The following is an 18,224-nucleotide window of genomic DNA, read 5'->3' as shown; positions in this document are numbered from 1 at the left end:
TTGTAGCAGTGGTTGTCAAAACTTTGGGGAAGATCCTTTTTTTCATTGAAAGGCTTTTGCGCATGCTTTGTGCCATCCCTCTCCCAACAAGGACTGTCATATAAGCGGGGTGACAGCTTATCTATCTTGTAGACATTCATCTTGTTTAATGTTAAAGTTATCATGAGTTGTAAGTTCATTGTTTCTTTTTAGTAGTGGGCTTCTAGACATTAATTTGTCCTTAAAGGTAGACCGTTGAACAAGGGATTGTTAAATTCCAAATGTTTGGCTAAAGCCTTTTGATGCAGTTGATGCTTCCTAGCAGAGTCAGCATGACTATCCGTCTGCTCTGTCGTGGATTTTTAGACACAGAATAATCAGGAAGCTCCAGCAGAGGAAGAAGAGAACATAGTTGACGCGGAAGCTGATGAAGGGGATGGCGATGCTACAGAAGCAAAACGGAGAAAGAACCAAGAAGAGGAGGTAATGATTTTATAGGTGCTCAGCACTGCACATTAATTCCCAATTTCCTCTGCCTTGGTTTGAGTTGGGAAGGAAAGCTTCTATTGAGACAAAATGCTGAAAAAAACCAAACCCCACAGGAAAGGGGATAGGAAAGCCTCTGCTTTGTGCTGATCAGTTTTGATTCGGATGGAGGGAAATCTATAGCAGAAGATGTGGGCTGAGACTTGTGATGACCATGGTCATTGTAGTTCAACCTGGTTGCTGCTGTTCTTTAAGACTAATCCGGAACCATGCAAGTTAGAGATGGAAGAGATCTCTGTTTTTCCGAAGCCTTGTTCTTCAGGCATTGGGTAGATGGGTCTGGCAGTCAGGTTGTCTGTGCTGAAGTTCACCTTAATCTTACCTCTTGCTGATTTCGTGTCATTAATTGTTTTTAAAACTTTACTGTAGGTCTTAAGAAATATTCTCCCTGGCTCTGCATGTTTTTCTGTGTTCACTACTTCATAATTACTGCTTAAAAGATGGGTTGCTGTAATTTCAGCAAGAGGGTAAAGTAATTGAAAACCCTGAGGGAATCCCATCATTAGAGTTGGATTATGGGAAGAGCCTTTTTCAGGGGGAGAAAACTAAATTCTGCTACAGTCCCAATAACCTGAGATCCTGGCATCCTGGACTGTGTTGAGGAATAATGGCAAGAATATAAAGAAATAGAAACTGAATGGGATCTGTTGTATTATTTTCTGTACAACAGCATTGCATTTTCATTGTGTCACAGGTGAGGTACTTGCAACTCAGCTGTCAAAAATATTCATGAATAAAACTGTTCATGGCACGTTTTGTTTCTGTACAAGTGCTGGCTCAGATAAATACATTATTTCTTCGCAGGTTGATTATGAGAGTGAAGAAGAGAATGGGGAAGAAAACATTGATGAGAATCTAGAAGATGAAGAGGCTGAATCAGAAAAAGAAGAAAGGACTCCCAGTGCAGAAGATCAGATTGGAGCAGATGGTGATGAATCTCAACATCTTTCCTTTATGTCTCAGACAAAAAAAGAGAAAGATCGATTACTTCAGTCAGCAGAGTTGCGAGTAAATGCTGTTCTGGACAGCCACCCATCAATACAGGATTACACGTTTGACACCGAAAATGAACTTTGGTGTGAGGTAAGATGGTGGCACCTGGAAACATGTGTGTGGTGTTTTTTTAAAGATAACTGACAGGTTTATTGTGTTTTAATCTTTAAGTACATGATGCAGCAATGATGCAGCACTGCGTAGCTTGTTAATAAAAGTGATGACTGGACTTTTGAAAGAGGCTGTTTAGGAGTGTGTCCACAAGGTGTCCTGGGCAGAAGGGGAGCTTTATATTGGGAAGCATATCTACTCATGGAGGAATTTAGGATGAATAAAGCTGGAATGCTTAGTTGCATGAAATAGTAATTAGAGGGGACAGAAATTCTTGACCAAATGTGACAGTGGCAGTTGAACAAATCTGTCAGGAATGTGAATTTCATGGATACAGAAACATTTCATTCCCCCTGTTTTTAACAGACCTTTTTTTAATGTTTCCAGAAATGTTTTGTTTCAGATCTAGCTAGCTAATTTTATCCTACGTCCTTCCCCCAATTCTACTCCTATATTCCTCCCAAAAACCCCTCCAGCAACACACTGTCTTTGACCTCAGCTGTGCCTCATCCACCTCCCCAGTCTTCCAATTTAGCTCACGCTGAAAAATCTTATGCCTTTACTTTAACGTGAGCTAATACTGCTTTGAAACTCTCAGAAGATGCAACAAAATCAAACAGGCTGCAGGTATTGAGAAACTTGCATGGTCTTCCTGCAAGACAGAAGGGAAAAACTCTAAACATCCAAAGCAAACAAATAAAAACCCAAATCCCAGTCAATGCAAATTCAGAGATCTTGAAAGCGATGTGGATGAGTGGTCCTGGGATGTGGTGTTCTTATTAGCATCATTCAGCTGTAATTCTAGTCAGACATTTACGTTCCCAAGCACACAGCTAGGGTAATCCCAGCTGTTCAGTTGTCTACTTTTTGCCTACAAAGGAGAGGCTGGCTGCCGAGTCCAATGTTCCAGTTTCCTTACAGAACACTGCCTTGGTTTTTTCCTTCTTAGGTTTCATTGACACTTCCATTGATGAAGGTGTACTTCGACCTCTCCTCCTTACTTGTCTCTCTTGCACGAAGCACAGTCATTCATGAAGTGAAGGGGATCACACGATGCTTGTTGAATGAAAGTACCAATAAGCAAGGAGAGAAGGAATTTGTTCTGCATACCGAAGGGATAAACCTTGCGGAGCTGTTCAGATACGCTGATGTACGTAATCTATTTATAATCCCAAACTTGAATGATCTTTTGTGTTCTAGGGAGAGACGGTGGATGATGGATGCCATTTAAATTTAGCAGGGCTGATGTGTAGCCTTTTCAGCTCTTAAAGTCTCTTCCTCCTACTTTTTACCCCCAGATGTGTTCAGAGCTCAGCAGAGCCTTGTCTCAAGGGCAGCTTGCAAATCAGTTTTTGTGCAGCAGCCCAGTGCCTAATGACAGAGAATTCCACACCATGCTTCTAACTGTCTCTCTAAATGTTACTTGAGGGAGTTCTTCCATCTAAATGAAATGCAGTACTTGGAAATGAATAGTTCTGTTATGCCATCGAGTCCATAACTCTACAAATACGGGATTGTTTTAAGCTACATCTTTTCTACTGCTTTTGCTAAAAGTTCTGGCTGGCTGAGACAGGCTGGGCTTTGCGTTGTCTTGCTTGGAAGACTTTATCATGTTCCTCTGCTGCTTGGGATGGCTTGTTTGTTTGTTTGCTTTTTCTAATTTCATATCACTTTCTCCTGTGATGGGTTTTGATTCCAGTACTCTTATTCATATATATAATGCTGTAATCACTAGCTTAAACATAAGTCCTCAGAATAATTTTTCTCTGTGTTTGACTGCGCTGCTGCCTAGTTGTTCTGTAACTGTTGGTGCTGCTTAAGCTAATGGAAAATGGAGGAAAAAAGCTATCTTAGCTTAGCTTAAGTTATTTGGAAATATAAAGTAACTACTGTCCTAACTTGTATCTGTGGTTTATTGCTTTCAGATTTTGGACCTTAACAGACTTTATTCCAATGATATTCATGCCATGGCTAAGAATTACGGAATTGAGTCTGCCCTGAGGGTGATTATAAAGGAAATAAAAGATGTATTTGCTGTATATGGTAAGATCTCTTTGTATTTTTAAAGATAGTCTTTATAATCATTAAGATGGGAAAACTCAGCCACAGTGCTTACAAAGTTAGTGTTTTGCATGATCTTTTCATTTATGTGTGTATTTTTAAGTTGCATATTTTCGTCATTTTAATCATTATAGTGCCTTCTGTGAAGACTTTGTTAGTTAATTATTAGGTTCCATTTAATCAGTAGAAAATTCAGTAGACAAGGTTGAATTTATCTCCCTTTCACAGAGCTTTTCTATTCTGGTATATTTGGTTTTTGCAAGCTGGAAGGTCCAGATGAATTAACCATTGACGTCTGAGGAAGCTAACTGTATAGTGGTCCTGAGAATAGGATTAATCTTTCCTCACTCGAGCTTTTTAGTGATGGGAGTCTAGGCTCCCTTTGTAGTTGAGTTTTTATATTTTTCCTAAAATAGCTGTGCTGCATTGTCTGAATGTTCTTCTCTCTGCTTAGATTATTCAGAGTCCAGGCAACTAGTTTAGGGAAGATGCCTGACTTCATAGGCTGCTGAAGTTAGGCATGTTGAATTTGCTTTAAGTGAGCTTAGTCTTGCTGTGAATTAAACTATTGAAAAGAGGAAAGATTAATACAGCAGGAATTTTAGCATCCAGTTATATCAAACAGATTTGCCAGCTGGCAGCGCGGAATGGTCTGACCTTCATGTTGTTCAAGAACTGCTAGGTAAATGTTGACAGAGCTGTTAATGGTCCCCCATTACACTGACTCCCCAAGTGTTATTTAAAAATAAGTGCTATTTCTTTTTAGCCTAAATGGGGTTTTCTGTGGATGCCTAATATCATGCACAGAAAATATCAGAACCTTTCTGACGCCGGTGCCTAGCTAACGCAGGCCACCAGGTGAGGGGCTAGAGCTCCGTCCCATCACAAATGGATGCCTGTGTGATCCCCTTCTGCATAAACAAAGATGATGCAGACCTTACTGATTTTATGTAGAGAAACTCTGCCGCCTCACAGCATTCTTGACATTTTAGTTCCCCTGGAGAGATGTTGGTTTATGTTATACTGAGGTCTGCCTCTCTTGGATATTTGAGGGGAGCAGTTAAGCCAGCTATGCACAAAGAGGTGCAACTGCCAGAAGAATGTTAGTAGAGATGTTATCCATGTTGATTAGATTCAGGGGGTTTAATTTAGACCTGATTTATTTAAAAGGAAAAAAAAAACAACCTTATCCCTTGAATGCTCTGATGATTGCTCTCTCTTGCATTCTTAGGAATTGTGGTAGACCCTCGGCACCTTTCACTTGTGGCAGATTACATGTGTTTTGAAGGATTTTATAAACCGCTGAATCGTTTTGGAATTCAGTCCAACTCCTCCCCTCTGCAACAGATGACATTTGAAACCAGCTACAAATTCTTGAAGGAAGCAACAATGATGGGTAAATGGTTTAGTTTGAAATATATTGCTGCAGCGTTTCACATATGCTTTGTTTTCATCGTCGCTTTCCACTATTTTGAGTAATGCATAATTGCATTAGAAAAAAAATGCCAGAGGCTAAAATTTTAATAAGCCCTTGCCTAGGAAAATGTTCCAAATGTTTTTAATAAAATTCTGTCAGCTTAAATGAAGTCAGCTCCCACATGTAATTCGTGGGGTCTGTGACTCCTTTCTTTAAGAATTAGATAGGCATTTTTATAACAAACCTTAAGATGATAAAGCTTTGCTATAACAGATCTTAACAACAGACTACTAAATCTGCCTGTTTCTGTCTCTACTACTGAAACTGTCATCTCTGCATTGTTTTCATGTCTGTTACAACTTCCGTATTTTCATCTCTAACCTTGCTATTCAGAATTTTGTTGTGAGAACAGTCCTCCTGGTTGTTACTTTGATTCTGTTTATTCTTCTGCTTTGTAGCACTTTACTACCTTTGCTTTTTTCCTCACACACAGACCAAGGGTCAGATTCATTTGTCTAATGGTAGATTTCTGGTGCCATCTGAGATGCCCAAGAGTATCCTTTCTGGCTTCTAGTTGCTGCCCTGGAAGGCGCAGAGATGACATGGCCGCATGGATCATTTAGGGCCTTTGAAATGGCTCTAGCCATCTACATTTAGGAGTCTTATCCAAAAAACTGGTGCTTTAAGTCTGTCGTTAGACAGTTTGCTTGATCTGATGCTTTGGATACTAATTATGTCTCCCTTTTGCAAATGGTCTTGGTTTCTGTCACTTGCCAGCTGGATACTCTCCTTCTTGGATGCTCCTGTGCTGCCTTCTTTGCTACCTATTACAAATGGGAAAAGCTCTCAACGTGATCTCTTCAGCTAGTGTCTTAAACTGCCTTGCCCAGATGCCAGAGATACTTTTATCACTGAATTCCTTTCTGTTAATGCAGTTTTATACCTTTTCTGGGAAGGTAATTTGGGTTTTAATGAATACTGTTGGTTACAGTTAACCAATAATTAGCCAATTATCTTAAAATTAATCTGAAAATCAGGAAGGGAAAGTGCAAATCCGAGGTGAAATTGAATAGAAGAGGATGTTACGTGCACAGTTGTGCTCTCTCTCTGGATTTATGTTATATCACATATTCACTTAGAAATAAGGTTTTTGCCAGGTGAAATGTAATTATATTTATGGATCATATTATGAATAAAGACATGAAGTGCACACTGACAGAAGGGCACAGTGAATTGGGAGGAAAGCTACACTGATTACAAGTGGAGGGAGTTATTGATTTGACTGAGATGGAAATCGAAGTCATAACGTGGACTGCAGCAGTCTGGATCTAATTTGCTTTAATGTAACTGATAACGTGACTGTACATTTAAAGAGACACTGCAAGGCTGCTCGCTTATGGGCCTGATCAGCAAGAAGGCAAACAGAAAGGCGGCTTGTGCCCGCTGTGCACAGCTAACGTAAGAAGTGCCGGTAGAGCGCAGGTGTGACCCAGCAGACTGTGATCAGAGTTCAGGGTGCAGAGAGGACGCTGCATCAGAAGTGAGGTCCCTTTGACTGTTTGCTCAAAGAATAACTCTTTGTTAACATCATGTGAGCAAACAGGACAGTTATGACTGTTTTGTTTAATGACCTAACAAAGGAGCTTTGTTTTATTTTTTTCTTCAGCAGACACACATTTAGGAGCAGCTATTTAATTATTCAGCTGTAGCTGAGATCAGAGCAACAAGCACATGCCATACACTGTGCTATGGTGCAGCTCCTCCCCCCATCCTCTGTACGATAGAAAGTTCAGTACATTTTGCTCAACAGAATAAAGATGACCCAAACTTATCAAAAGTTTAACAGTTTTATTTCCAATCTTCCAACTGCTCTAATGACAAAATTCCATCTTGCTGTAGTTAGGATGAATGAAAAACCGCCTGGATGCTTATAAAAACAGTGAAAGCAAAACAGTCCCAGCCAGACATGTCATCTGGAGAGCTTCCAAATTTCTGTGACACTATTTCGCTACAGCGAGTAACCACAAAATCAAAGGAATCCATGGAATGTCTCTCCAGTGAAAAGGTCTCTTCGTATCTAGCCAGAAGGATTTAAAACCCACATCAAAAGGATTCACTCTGACAAAGGAAAAAGGCAGCAATGACAAGGGCATCTTTTTGGTTTTGCCTCACTAATGTATTTTTTTAGCGATCTGTTTAATCAGCAAAATGTGTTCACTGGCAGGTCAAATCTGTGTTCTCTTAGAGTTCAGAACGTGTCGTCTTTTCGTGCTGAATAGGGAGGGTTTAGTAATGTGTGGCCTAACTCTCTGCTTGCACAAAAAGATTGGGATGAGACAATAGTGGTTGTAGCAGGGGTAGGAAGTTTTCGACTCCTGCTCTCAGAAATACAAATTCAATCTGAACAGTAGGTGGCAGTGCCTTTCTGAAACTGGGGCGGGGCTGAACCAGATGACTTCTTGCATGTAAACCGAAATGCTTTCTTCTCAGCACTGACCTTTGGGAAACCTTTGGAAACGTCCTAACATGATTTTGTTTGAATTCTGTTACAGGTGCCCACGATGAACTGCGATCCCCTTCTGCATGCCTGGTGGTTGGAAAAGTTGTGAAAGGAGGGACTGGTTTGTTTGACCTCAAGCAACCCCTCACATAGCATTTTGGTTAGAACTTAAGGATTCTGACTAAAATGTTCGTCATGAGAGATACATATGCTCCACAGCTATGCAAGAAGGGCACATACTGTGGCCCCAGTCATCTTCCCTGTGCCAACAGGTTTCTTAATCTGGATACCTGATGAGCCTAATCTATTTAATGAGAATGTCTGCACCTGTAGGAGCTATCCTTTGATCCAAAGAAACATTTACTAACTGTTCACTAATGTAAAAAAAGGGACTATTGGTTTACACAGAAAATAATAAAATGAAGGAGACCGTCTGGGTCTCAAACAGGCCCTGCAACAGCTGTGGCAGACAGAAGTCAAAGCGGAATCTGTTTACGCTGTCTGATTTTTGTGGGGCAGAATCCCATCTGGGGGTGGTGCCAGTTGCCACACGGTTGTTACATGACGAATTTCCAGTATTGGAAACAGCATTCAGAATTCACAGGTGTAGCTGGGCAGCGCTGTGCTGAAGCTTCGGCATCGTATTGAAGTGTCTGTGCTTGAGGCATATCCTCTTCTTTTGCTGTACTTGCATGCACTGCCATGACTTTTATAAGCTTTAGAAGATGCATTTTCCTATTCTGCTACTTCATTTATTAAGAATTATGTGTCTGTGACACAATTGTTAAATTTCTTTATTGGTCAAAGGTCGGAATTCAGAGTTTTCATGGTTTCTATAGGCATTTTCCAGTGCCTACTCTTACGGCTTCTTTGTATGGAACAGATCTCTGCGCAGTGAGAAACCTGACATTTGATAAAGATTTATTCCTTGAATGGCAACGTGAGCCACTATAACAGTGACTTCACAAAAGACTCCTGTAAGAATTACCAAAACAGAGTTTTTAAACTATTTTTTCTTAAATATTCTGTATCAAAGAGGATATTTAATAAAGGACATTGCAAAGAAATATTCTGAATGCCCTATTACGTGGATGTGCTACCAAGGGAATTTTGTCACGCAGCCATGCATGTCTGTTAAAAATCGCATAGCCGAGAGCTGTTAGCTGCTCTACAGAAATCAGAATTTCTTGTTTATTCATTTTATTTTACTCAGAATGCAATGTGCGCAAGTAGTTAAAATTCTTTGGAGTGTGCTCACTACCATCTAGGCAAGTTTTTGAAGAGATTTCAGCCCCGATCATTCTCAGTGGTACTAAGCTAGTGGAAAATCGCCAGAGCTCACTTCGCCAGCTGAGGGGCTCCTGCTTCCAGCGGAGCTGCGCTAACGGGGATCAGATCAGGTAGTGGGAGATGCTGGGATTGTGAAAAAGGCTCAGTGGAGTATCCTGATAGACTCCATCCTGCCTCAGCCCCTTAAAGCTGTGTCAAATGTACTGCACATTGCACCGAAGCTTAACAAATGCATTAGGCCGGTAGCTCTCCAGTTTCACTTTGCAAATCTTCGTAAAAGATTTCCTTGTGTCTTTCTCCAGTCTTAGCACCTGCTATATATTTCTCAAAAACATGTCATTCTGTGAACAACCGGGAAAGAATTAGTTGGATACAGGTTTGGAAACGCTTAGATGGGAAAGAACAAATGTGGTAACAAAAAGACTTTTAATTTCAGGCTACAGTCTATACTGTTACAGACCATTTGCTGAGAAAGATCCCCAAGACGTTTTCACAGTCCTGCAGTGAAGAGCATCTATGCCACATTTTCTGTGTGAAGATGCGGCATCCCTTAGTTCTCTAAAGAGTTTGGCCTAAATAACTCATTCACCCAAGTGTTCCCATGACTTTTCTGTGAGGTCGCTTTGATTGTGTCATAGTAATGAATTGCCCTCACAGTTACGGAGCCATGAAATACAGGAAAACTTGTTAGCCTTAGACTTTGGCATAATATATCCAAGCACAAATTCTGTCTATTTGAAATGTACGTATGTGAAATTGTGTTGTGCTGCAGCTGAGAAGAGAGAGCGCCTCCTGAGCAACTTGAGGATGTCCTTTTCTAGACACCAGCTTGCTTTTCTGTTGCTGCCTGAAGCGCCTGAGGCCAGCGTTGCCTGTAGCAATCCTTCCGGCAGGCTTGCCTGCTTCTTCACGGGTGAGAAGTAGGCCTGTGTGGTGGCGGGGCAGCGGTCAGCCAGCGTGCTGTAGGGGAACGAGGAGGGTGGATGCTAAATGAGCAGGGCAGTGAAGTGCCTATAAATATTACGTAGTCTCGTTTTCTGAAAACATACAGAAGTGACTTTGCTTTACACCACATTGCGTGTGTCAAATTTCTTGCTCTTTGCAGCATCGGCTGTGCAGGAAATGGTGAATTCAGTAGGTGGTTAGTCAGTTCTGCTCCCAGGTTATCTAATACTGATGATTCTTGAAATAGAGCCATTTGGAAAAATGCAGGATGAGCCAACTTCTGCTCTCGGTTTGGAGTTGCCTTTAAAATTTAGGTGCAAACCAGTATCCAAAAAACGATTCTGATCTGTACTGAAAGAACTGGCACTGTAGGAAAGCCCCTAACATTACAATTCAGATCTTAGCCTAACATCTGCTTAGGAAAAGGAAGTAGGTGGCTGTTCCTGTTCATAGACAAAAGCGATAGGGGAGAGAGCATGGCAGGACCTCAGATGAGAGTCCGTGTCTTCAGGGCTGGAGAGCAGTTCGTATTTTGGCTTCGGTTTGCTTAAAATTCACGTGCGTGCAGAAAATGGATGTAGAAGGAACGTCCTGCTTCCTGTGGCCAGCAAACTCCTGTTTCTTTTCACGCAACATGTACCTCTATGCAGCTAGATCTTCTATGTTCTAAAGTTTCTTTCTTGCTCCTTGCACCGATTGCTGTCGCTGTACGGTACTTTTGGAGGAAGCGGGAGCTATCTACCACCAGACACAGCCTGGGAGAAGGCTCCAATAACGGATGGGGCTCTTGCTGCTTTGTAATTATGAAAAACAGACAAATGGAGTCACTTTTGGCATAAAGGACCCCAGCGAGCTGGCAGTAGATATGATTTATAGAGGGGAGGAGATCATGATTGAAAGGCCAGAAAAATGGGCTAGAAAGCCCCTTTGGAGCGTGAGAGTGGAGCTTTGCAAATACTTAAATAAGATGGGAATTCATAACTGGGACTTCTTTTTTCTTTTTTCTCCAAGTAAGTCTCTTACTGCTCTGAATCAGAATTCAGAGTGATTTTTTTTTTGCTGCTGCTGCTGAGGAAACCTGGTTCTCTCTGGTGGCAGACCAAGCTCGACTGGTAAGAAGCAGCGAAGAAACGTGTCAGCTGGCACTGAGACCTCTTCACGCTATTTTTGACTTTTCTGCAGAGTCACTTTGAATGCAACGCTATTTACAAGTCTTCTGTCAAATATCTTTGACGTCATGACTTGGACAATTATAAAAAATAATGCAAAACTAATACTAAACGGTCAGACCTTGCGGTGATTTCCTCTGGTTTGTGCATGTATGCTGCATTTCCATTTGTAGGTAAGTTAGAAGTCGGATGCAGTGCTGGCATTGGCCACGCTCTTCATGCTTCTTCCCTGGGAACCATCCCTTCTCTTAACTATCTGCTGCGCTGTAGGGCACCAAAGTACCCTGCGAAAACGTGGGAGGAATGAGGGGAGGAAAGGTCGCTTCCAAAATTGCTTGCTTTCTATGTGTTACCTCCGTTAATAATAGCAAACGATCTGTCTGGAAAGCTAAAGGTTATAAGGCTGACTGAAAGTGCACTCCAGAACACGCTGCTTAGCAGATGCAGGTGTGAAAGCTGGGGGAAGAGGCTTTTTTAAAGCTGTAATAGAAGGAACTTAGAGTTACGCAGCCAGAAAGGGAGGCAGTGATCCTCGTCTTCTCGTCACGCGTACTTTGGCAAGCAGGGCATATGTTGTGGGTTTTATCCTGCTTGTACGGTACAAAACACCCACTGGCCGATCCAGATTTGTTACCTGTAAGATAGGGACAACAAATCTTTTCAGTACGGTGGTAACGGTGAATCAGCTTGTATTTGCACAGCACTTGGAAAGTGAGCTACGTTTGAGCTTAATAAATCGTAATAGAAGGCTTGTTCTTGACAGTAAACTCTAAAAAAAATCCTAAGTCAGGCAGTGAGAAGGGACACAGATAGGAATTGGTGCTTCTTTCATCTCAAAAGCAAAACTAAATATTAGAAGACAGGGAGCAGAAAAGTTTGTTTTAGCAGATCCTTGGTTCCCAGGTCGTTCTGCTTGTGTAGGCCAGTAACCAAGCAGTGGCAACAACACGGCTCGAAAAAATCTTTCATCATTCGGACCCTTTCTGGACAAACCACTTGAACCTAGCCACTAAGTGGCTGAAATCTGGAAGCCACCTCATCTCCTGAGGAGTTTGGCAAGCAGGAGGGCATGTGGCACCTCAGGGACACTTCACACAAGGTCAGATTGTGGTGACCGCGTCTGGCTGGCTGCAAGCGGATCAAGCCAAAGCAAAGCCTTTGTCTTCTCCGGGAGTAGGTCAGACAGGTGAACATCGCCCATAAGCGTTGAGATGCAAAAAGCATTTTGAAGGTTTCAGTGTTGAACACGGCAATCTTTATCTTTGGGGTGGAGGTGAAGGCTGGGGTCTACAGGCGAGCACTGCGCAGTAGGTGAGGATGAGATCTGCTTGCCCCAGCTTGCCGCATGGCAACCTGCTCGCTCAGGCAGCAGGGAACTGCATCTTCAGTCCCTGCTTTTCCTTCCAGTTTGTCGCACACTGAGCAGCAGAGATGATGCTTCACCCTGAAGACCCCCGAGTTTTGTTTCATAGGTAAGTACAGAACAACAATATAACTAGAAGAGAGCAAATGTGACTTCTTTGAAAGTACGGCCAGGGAAGAGGAGGTGAACTGTGCCCCATCGTGCCCGTGAGCCTGGTGTTGAGGGCAGCCACTGGGGACGCAGGAGACCTGCTTTGGGCTCTGCAGTGCCCTGAGGGGCTTCAAACCCACCCCGAGTGTCCTGACCACCAGCCCCGGACAGGGAAACTCCACTTTTCCTGCTCTGCAACTCCTTGCTGCTGCTGGGAGTAATGTGCTGTTTGTAGGGATAAGGGAGGGAGGACGTCAGCTCCATTCCCAGGGGAAGGCAGGAGAAAGTAGGGCTTTCTTGGAAGACCACAGAAACCTTTGTCCTAGTGTTTGTGCAGCCTCATCCAGAAAGGCGGAGAGAAATCCTGCCTCAGAACAGGATTGCAACTATCTCTTTTCCAGGATTTAAGGCATTTTCCTGTGATGTGCAAGACAGGGGTTGTAAGTCCCTCAGGCAAAAGAGGGTTATGAAGCCCTGCGTTTCGGATGAGCACTGTAACCCCCAGGTGAGGCAACCGCCCAGCTCCTTCAACGTTGCCTTTCGGTATCGTGTCTGATTCGCTCCGCAGTGCGGTACGGCTTTGGTGAGGCCTGAGGATGCTCCCAGTGGGAGGTGGGCACCGGTAGTGCAACGCCCAAGGCTGGATGCCGAGCTGGAGGTGTACTGGGGTGTAATGGGCTGCTCAGAGCGCCGTGGGGTGAGAAATGAAGGTGCCTGCAGAGCTCCGCTGGCTGCAGGGCCAAGGGGCAGCACAGCCACGGTTTTCAGGAATGCAAGGTTGATCAAGGGAGGCAGCGGTAGGGCATCCTCCACGGAGGCCTGCGCCGCTGAGCTGAGCCCGACAGCCCGTTCCCCCTCCTGTTACAGCAGGTGCCGTAGAGCCGGGATTAAGCAAGCTGCTCCTTAATGATGTTTTACAGTTTTCTGGCTTAGATCCCTCGAAAGAGCTGACTGTCCAAATTGCCCTGACAAAGTTTAGGTCTGATTACGGAGCCAGAGAGGATGTAGAGCTGTTCCCGTTTTCCTGGGTCCCGCACGCTCTGCCAGCTCCGGGAAGATAAATGATCCCCCTCGGTGGGGCTGCCTTGAATCTGGTGGGGCTGCGGCTTGGTCTGTAGTAACACTGCTGCTGCTGTTTGGGTTTTGGAGCCTTGCCTGGCACTACAGAGAGAATAACAAGTGCTCAAGAAGTAACAGTGGAACATTAACGCAAACTGCAATAAATACAAAGATGCATTATTAATGGGACATTAAAACCAAAAGGGCAAGTAGAGCAAATCGTATGCTGACAGTACAACAAAATCCCAGGGCTGTACCTTGGCAACAAATCAATGCTCTGTAAAACACTTCAATACAGGGTTGTTCTGCTTTCTGTTATACCGTATTTCCTCTGCCTGGGAGCCTGGCTTATTTCTGGAAGATGCAGAATTTGAGATGTGTTTTAGACCCAATAGCCTTGTGAATATAAATAATGCTGCAGTCCAGGGCAGTGCCCTTGGCCTCCCACGGGAATCAGCTGCGACTTAATGGATCTTCTTTAATTTTGAATAAAGCTACAGAACTGAATTTTTACAAAAGTGGAAAGACAGCAGAGTCTGAATCGCTGCTCTTACCAAGCTCAGGCTGGGCAGGAGTTTGAGGCTGGGCCCAGGCTGGTGCCAAGTGAGGGGCAGCAGCAGGGACTGCCTCTTTCATCCCCTCTTTGCGCAAACATCAGCGCTGGGGACAAGGTTACTTAGTTTTACAGTTACTGAAGCTCAGGCAGCAGCTCTTGTGCTTTGTCTCATGTTTTGGGGCCGGGCCAGGGCTCTGGGCAGGAGAGAAACAGCTCTGTTGGGGTGCTGATGCATCCCGCCCGCAGGCTGCGGGTCTGCCCCGGTATCTCTGGTGCAGCCAGGTCGCTACCAGCTCATCTTCCTTCATCGGAGACGGAGCTGATGCCCACGCACGTGCTCCAGCTCAACAGGCCAGCAGCAGCTGGGTGACACAAAGCTCGTGGTGGGAGCACGGGCAGGATCTACCCCTTTTACCTTGACCCATGGGGTTTCCTTGACCCAAATCTTTGCCGCTGAGCGGTTTCAAGTCTGTTTTGGCCCCTTGAAGCCAACTCCATCCCAGGCAGTGTTTTTGCAGGCTCTCAGCTTTACCCTTCACTTGCAGAGGTTTCGTAGGCATTGCTTCAGCTTGCACAAACAGCTCTTGCAGCTGAAGCTCCAGCAAAGCCAGGCCTAGCCCCGTCCCCATCCCCAGCACCCAGGTTTCCCAAGAGCCTCCCCCTCGCTTGGTGGTGATCATCCTTTCCAAAAGCCCACGATGGGGTTGCTGCTCGTCTTCCCCGTGGTTAACGTTGACGTGTCCAAGTTGCTGGTGGGGCTGGTGCTACGGGGAGGGGGGTGTCGTGCCAGGGAGGCCGGGCGCGGGTTGCTGCTCCTTCCCCTCGTGCAGTGGCGGGGCGTGCCCAAATGCCTCCCCTGCCCGCGATGTCTGTCGCTCCGTCGGTACTGAAACCAGCCCTTCTTTGTATCGGAAACAGCGTGGCCAGCAGGACCAGGGAGGTGATCGTCCCCCGTACTTGGCACTGGTGAGGCCGCACCTCAAATCCTGTGTTCAGTGTTGGGCCCCTCACTACAAGAAGGACATCGAGGTGCTGGAGCGTGGCCAAAGAAGGGCAACAAAGCTGGTGAAGGGTCTGGAGCACAAGTCTTGTGAGGAGCAGCTGAGGGAACTGGGGGTGCTCAGCCTGGAGAAGAGGAGGCTGAGGGGAGCCCTCATCGCTCTCTACAACGGCCTGAAAGGAGGCTGTAGCGAGGTGGGGGTCGGTCTCTTCTGCCAAGTAACGAGTGATAGGATGAGAGGAAACGGCCTCAAGCTGCGCCAGGGAGATTTAGGTGGGATATTAGGAAAAATTTCTTAACAGAGAGAGTGGTCAGGCACTGGCACAGGCTGCCCAGGGAAGCGGTGCAGTCACGGTCCCTGGAAGAATTCAAACGTGTGGATGTGGTGCTTGGGGACGTGGTTTAGAGGTGGACCAGGCAGTGAGGTTAACAAGTTGGACTCGATCTCGGAGGTCCTTTCCAACCTTAACAATTCTCTGATTCTTGGCTGCAGGACGGTTACAAAAGCCAGAGCTGACACCAGCTGCTTCTACCTTCTGTCCGGGGGAATTCCCTTGCTTCAAATTCAAGGAACTGAAATGAATTGGGTTTGGGGTTTTTGGTTGTTTTGTTTTTTTTTTTCTCTTTTCTGCCAGCATCTGTCATCCCTGACTCCTTCCACTCTCAGCTGTTGTCGTGGTTTAACCCCGGCCAGCAACTAAGCACCACCCAGCCGCTGGCTCACTCCCCCCACCCCAGTGGGATGGGGGAGAGAATTGGAAGGGTGAAAGTCAGAAAACTCGTGGGTTGAGATAAGAACAGTTTAATGATTGAAGCAAAAGCCGCGCATGCAAGCAAAGCAAAGCAAGGAATTCCTTCACTGCTTCCCATGGGCAGGCAGGCGCTCAGCCATCCCCAGGAAAGCAGGGCTCCATCACGCGTAATGGTTATGCGGGAAGACAAACGCCATCACGCCCAATGTCCCCCCCTTCCTTCTTCTTCCCCCAGTTTCTATACTGGGCATGACGCCATACGGTACGGCACAGCCCTTGGGCCAGTCTGGGCCAGCCCCCCCGGCTGGGCCCCCTCCCAGCTTCTTGTGCGCCCGGCAGAGCAGGGGAAGCTGGAGAGTCCTTGACTCTGTGTAAGCACCACTTAGCAACAACCAAAACATCAGTGTGTTATCAACATTATTCTCATCCTAAATCCAAAACACAGCACTCTCCCAGCTACTAGGAAGAAAATTAACTATCCCAGCTGAAACCAGGACACTATTTAAGGGAATGAGCCTCTGCTGGTTCATTTTGGGGGTGGGATGGGAGACCAGCACGGAGAGCGTATGACCGACGGTGCGTCCACCTGGTCAGGCCGCGGAGCGTAAAGCCAGGCTGGGATTCATCCGTCGCAGCTCAGTCCCAACATTACAGCCCAGGGATCTGTGTTTCCCAGGGCCTCCCTGACTGTGAATTTAAGTCATCAGCTGGGACTTCATTCCACGCGGTCCTACAAAGCCATGCGAGGCAAAAGTTTTCTCCTCCTGGGATTTGTGGGTATTTTTTAAAGGAAATATTTAAAATGGGATTGAGTTTTCTTCCTGGAAAAGCTGAGTTGTGCCAAAGAAGCTAAGCTTTCTTCACCACAGTGAAAGGGCTGTGCAACAGGACTTGGACTCCCGAGTACTGCATCGTGTATGCAAGAAGAAGTGATCCTTTAAAATAAGGTTTTATGGATGAGAAAGCGGAACCGTCGAGATGAGGAATGCAGTCCTGAAGAGTCGGTTTGACTTTGCCTTTTCACCTCTTTACCTCACTGAGTCACCAAAAACCACCCAAACAAACCCCGGAGCGTGATGCATCAATCTGAGAGAGGTTGGGTTCTTTTCCTGCTGTAACAAATCCAACATTTCATTTGCAGTCAACCGTAAGATTTCATCTGAGCTTCGGCTTAGGGAAGTTAAGATACCCACAATTTTTGAAGTGATTTTAGATGTTAAATTATTTTCTAAATGCTGTTTAAAATAGTAGGGGAGTCTTGTGGCTAAGAGGGGGTTTATTCACTGCCTGGTAAACCATTTGAAAAACATCCATCTACAATTAAATAAGGAAAACTCCTGATGGGCATACGCTCCTAGGGCTCGAGTCGCTTTGAAAAATAACAGCTTGCCTTTCTCAAGACTGTGAGTCCCTCCTGGCAAACCGATACAAAACATCTTTGTCAGGGTCGGTCAGAAATCCCGTGCTAGAGCCAAACACCCACCCCAGGCACCCGCCTCTTGCTAATGCCTCATTTGAACCATCGCCTCCGTATTTACTCAGCGACCATCTCGGATGAGCGAGGGTTTGGGGAACATGGAGGGGTGGAAAGCGCTCCCAGCGTGTCTTTTCCTTCCCGGAGTCGGAAGCGTCTGAGAGTCACCGCATCCTACGTGCGCCTGACAAACACAAAGCATCAGCTCTAGGGCACATCTCCGGCTTCCTAGCGAAACCTCAGGCGGCTTAAAAAAAGAGTTGTCAGACCTGGTATGATTGAAACTGGTCTGAATTTAGATGGGTATCTGTCAAAGAGTGTATTTGCAGGGGCTGTTTGGGGCAACAGGCTGAGAAGTCCTGGATAAACAGAGCCAGTTAAGCAGTACCAAGGGGAGAGAGAAGGGGAAGGGCCCAGTGAAGTCCTGTCATGCCCATTAAAGCCAAGCCTCCTGGTTTTAATATCTTTAATGTGGGGTGAAGGTTACTGTGTCGCTGCCAGGCTTTTTCCACTATGTCAGAAAAACACGTCGGCAGTTGACCCTTATGTGCACGGGGGAAGAAAATGCCACCTTAACTCTGCATCTTTGCAGCGATGCAGCTACCTGCCAGCCAGCCAGCCGTTACCGACCTTGGTGCACGACCTGAAAATGCAACAGCATCTGCAGCATCCAGCTGTGCTGCCCGGCACAGGGGCAATGCTGTGGGCAGCTGTAAGCCCTCGTGGGCGTTCTCGTGCTATGGTTTGCGTTGTCTTTTTTTCCCGCTCGGTAGCAGAAATGTCACTGTTTTTCTTGCTGCGTTATTTAGTGGCTGCTCCTGGTTAGCTGAAGACCTGGCATCACCTCGGCAGTGCTGTA

General features: G+C 45.4%; 1 protein-coding gene across 4 annotated transcripts in view; it reads left to right on the top strand.

Moving 5' to 3' along the window:
• The window catches only part of POLR1A (RNA polymerase I subunit A), a 41,818-nt gene extending 28,405 nt beyond the window's left edge, over positions 1–13,413 (top strand). For 3 of the 4 annotated variants that reach the window (XR_014228525.1, XR_014228526.1, XR_014228527.1), the window contains 7 exons: positions 346–462; positions 1,330–1,608; positions 2,579–2,779; positions 3,555–3,672; positions 4,922–5,086; positions 7,660–11,184; positions 12,419–13,413. Coding sequence is in view for 1 of the 4 variants with exons in the window: in XM_082315369.1 (XP_082171495.1) it covers positions 346–462; positions 1,330–1,608; positions 2,579–2,779; positions 3,555–3,672; positions 4,922–5,086; positions 7,660–7,760 (981 nt within the window). In the remaining 3 variants the exon portion in view is untranslated. Of the gene's footprint in view, positions 1–345; positions 463–1,329; positions 1,609–2,578; positions 2,780–3,554; positions 3,673–4,921; positions 5,087–7,659; positions 11,740–12,418 lie in introns of those variants that run through there. The other variant, XM_082315369.1, reaches the window with a different exon arrangement.
• Positions 13,414–18,224: the final 4,811 nt, after the last annotated feature.

The sequence above is a fragment of the Platalea leucorodia genome (genome assembly GCF_965183815.1).
Source record: "Platalea leucorodia genome assembly, chromosome: 6".
Lineage (NCBI taxonomy): Eukaryota > Metazoa > Chordata > Aves > Pelecaniformes > Threskiornithidae > Platalea > Platalea leucorodia.
The sequence above is the reverse complement of the archived record's forward strand: the minus strand, read 5'-3'. Positions and strand labels throughout refer to the sequence as shown.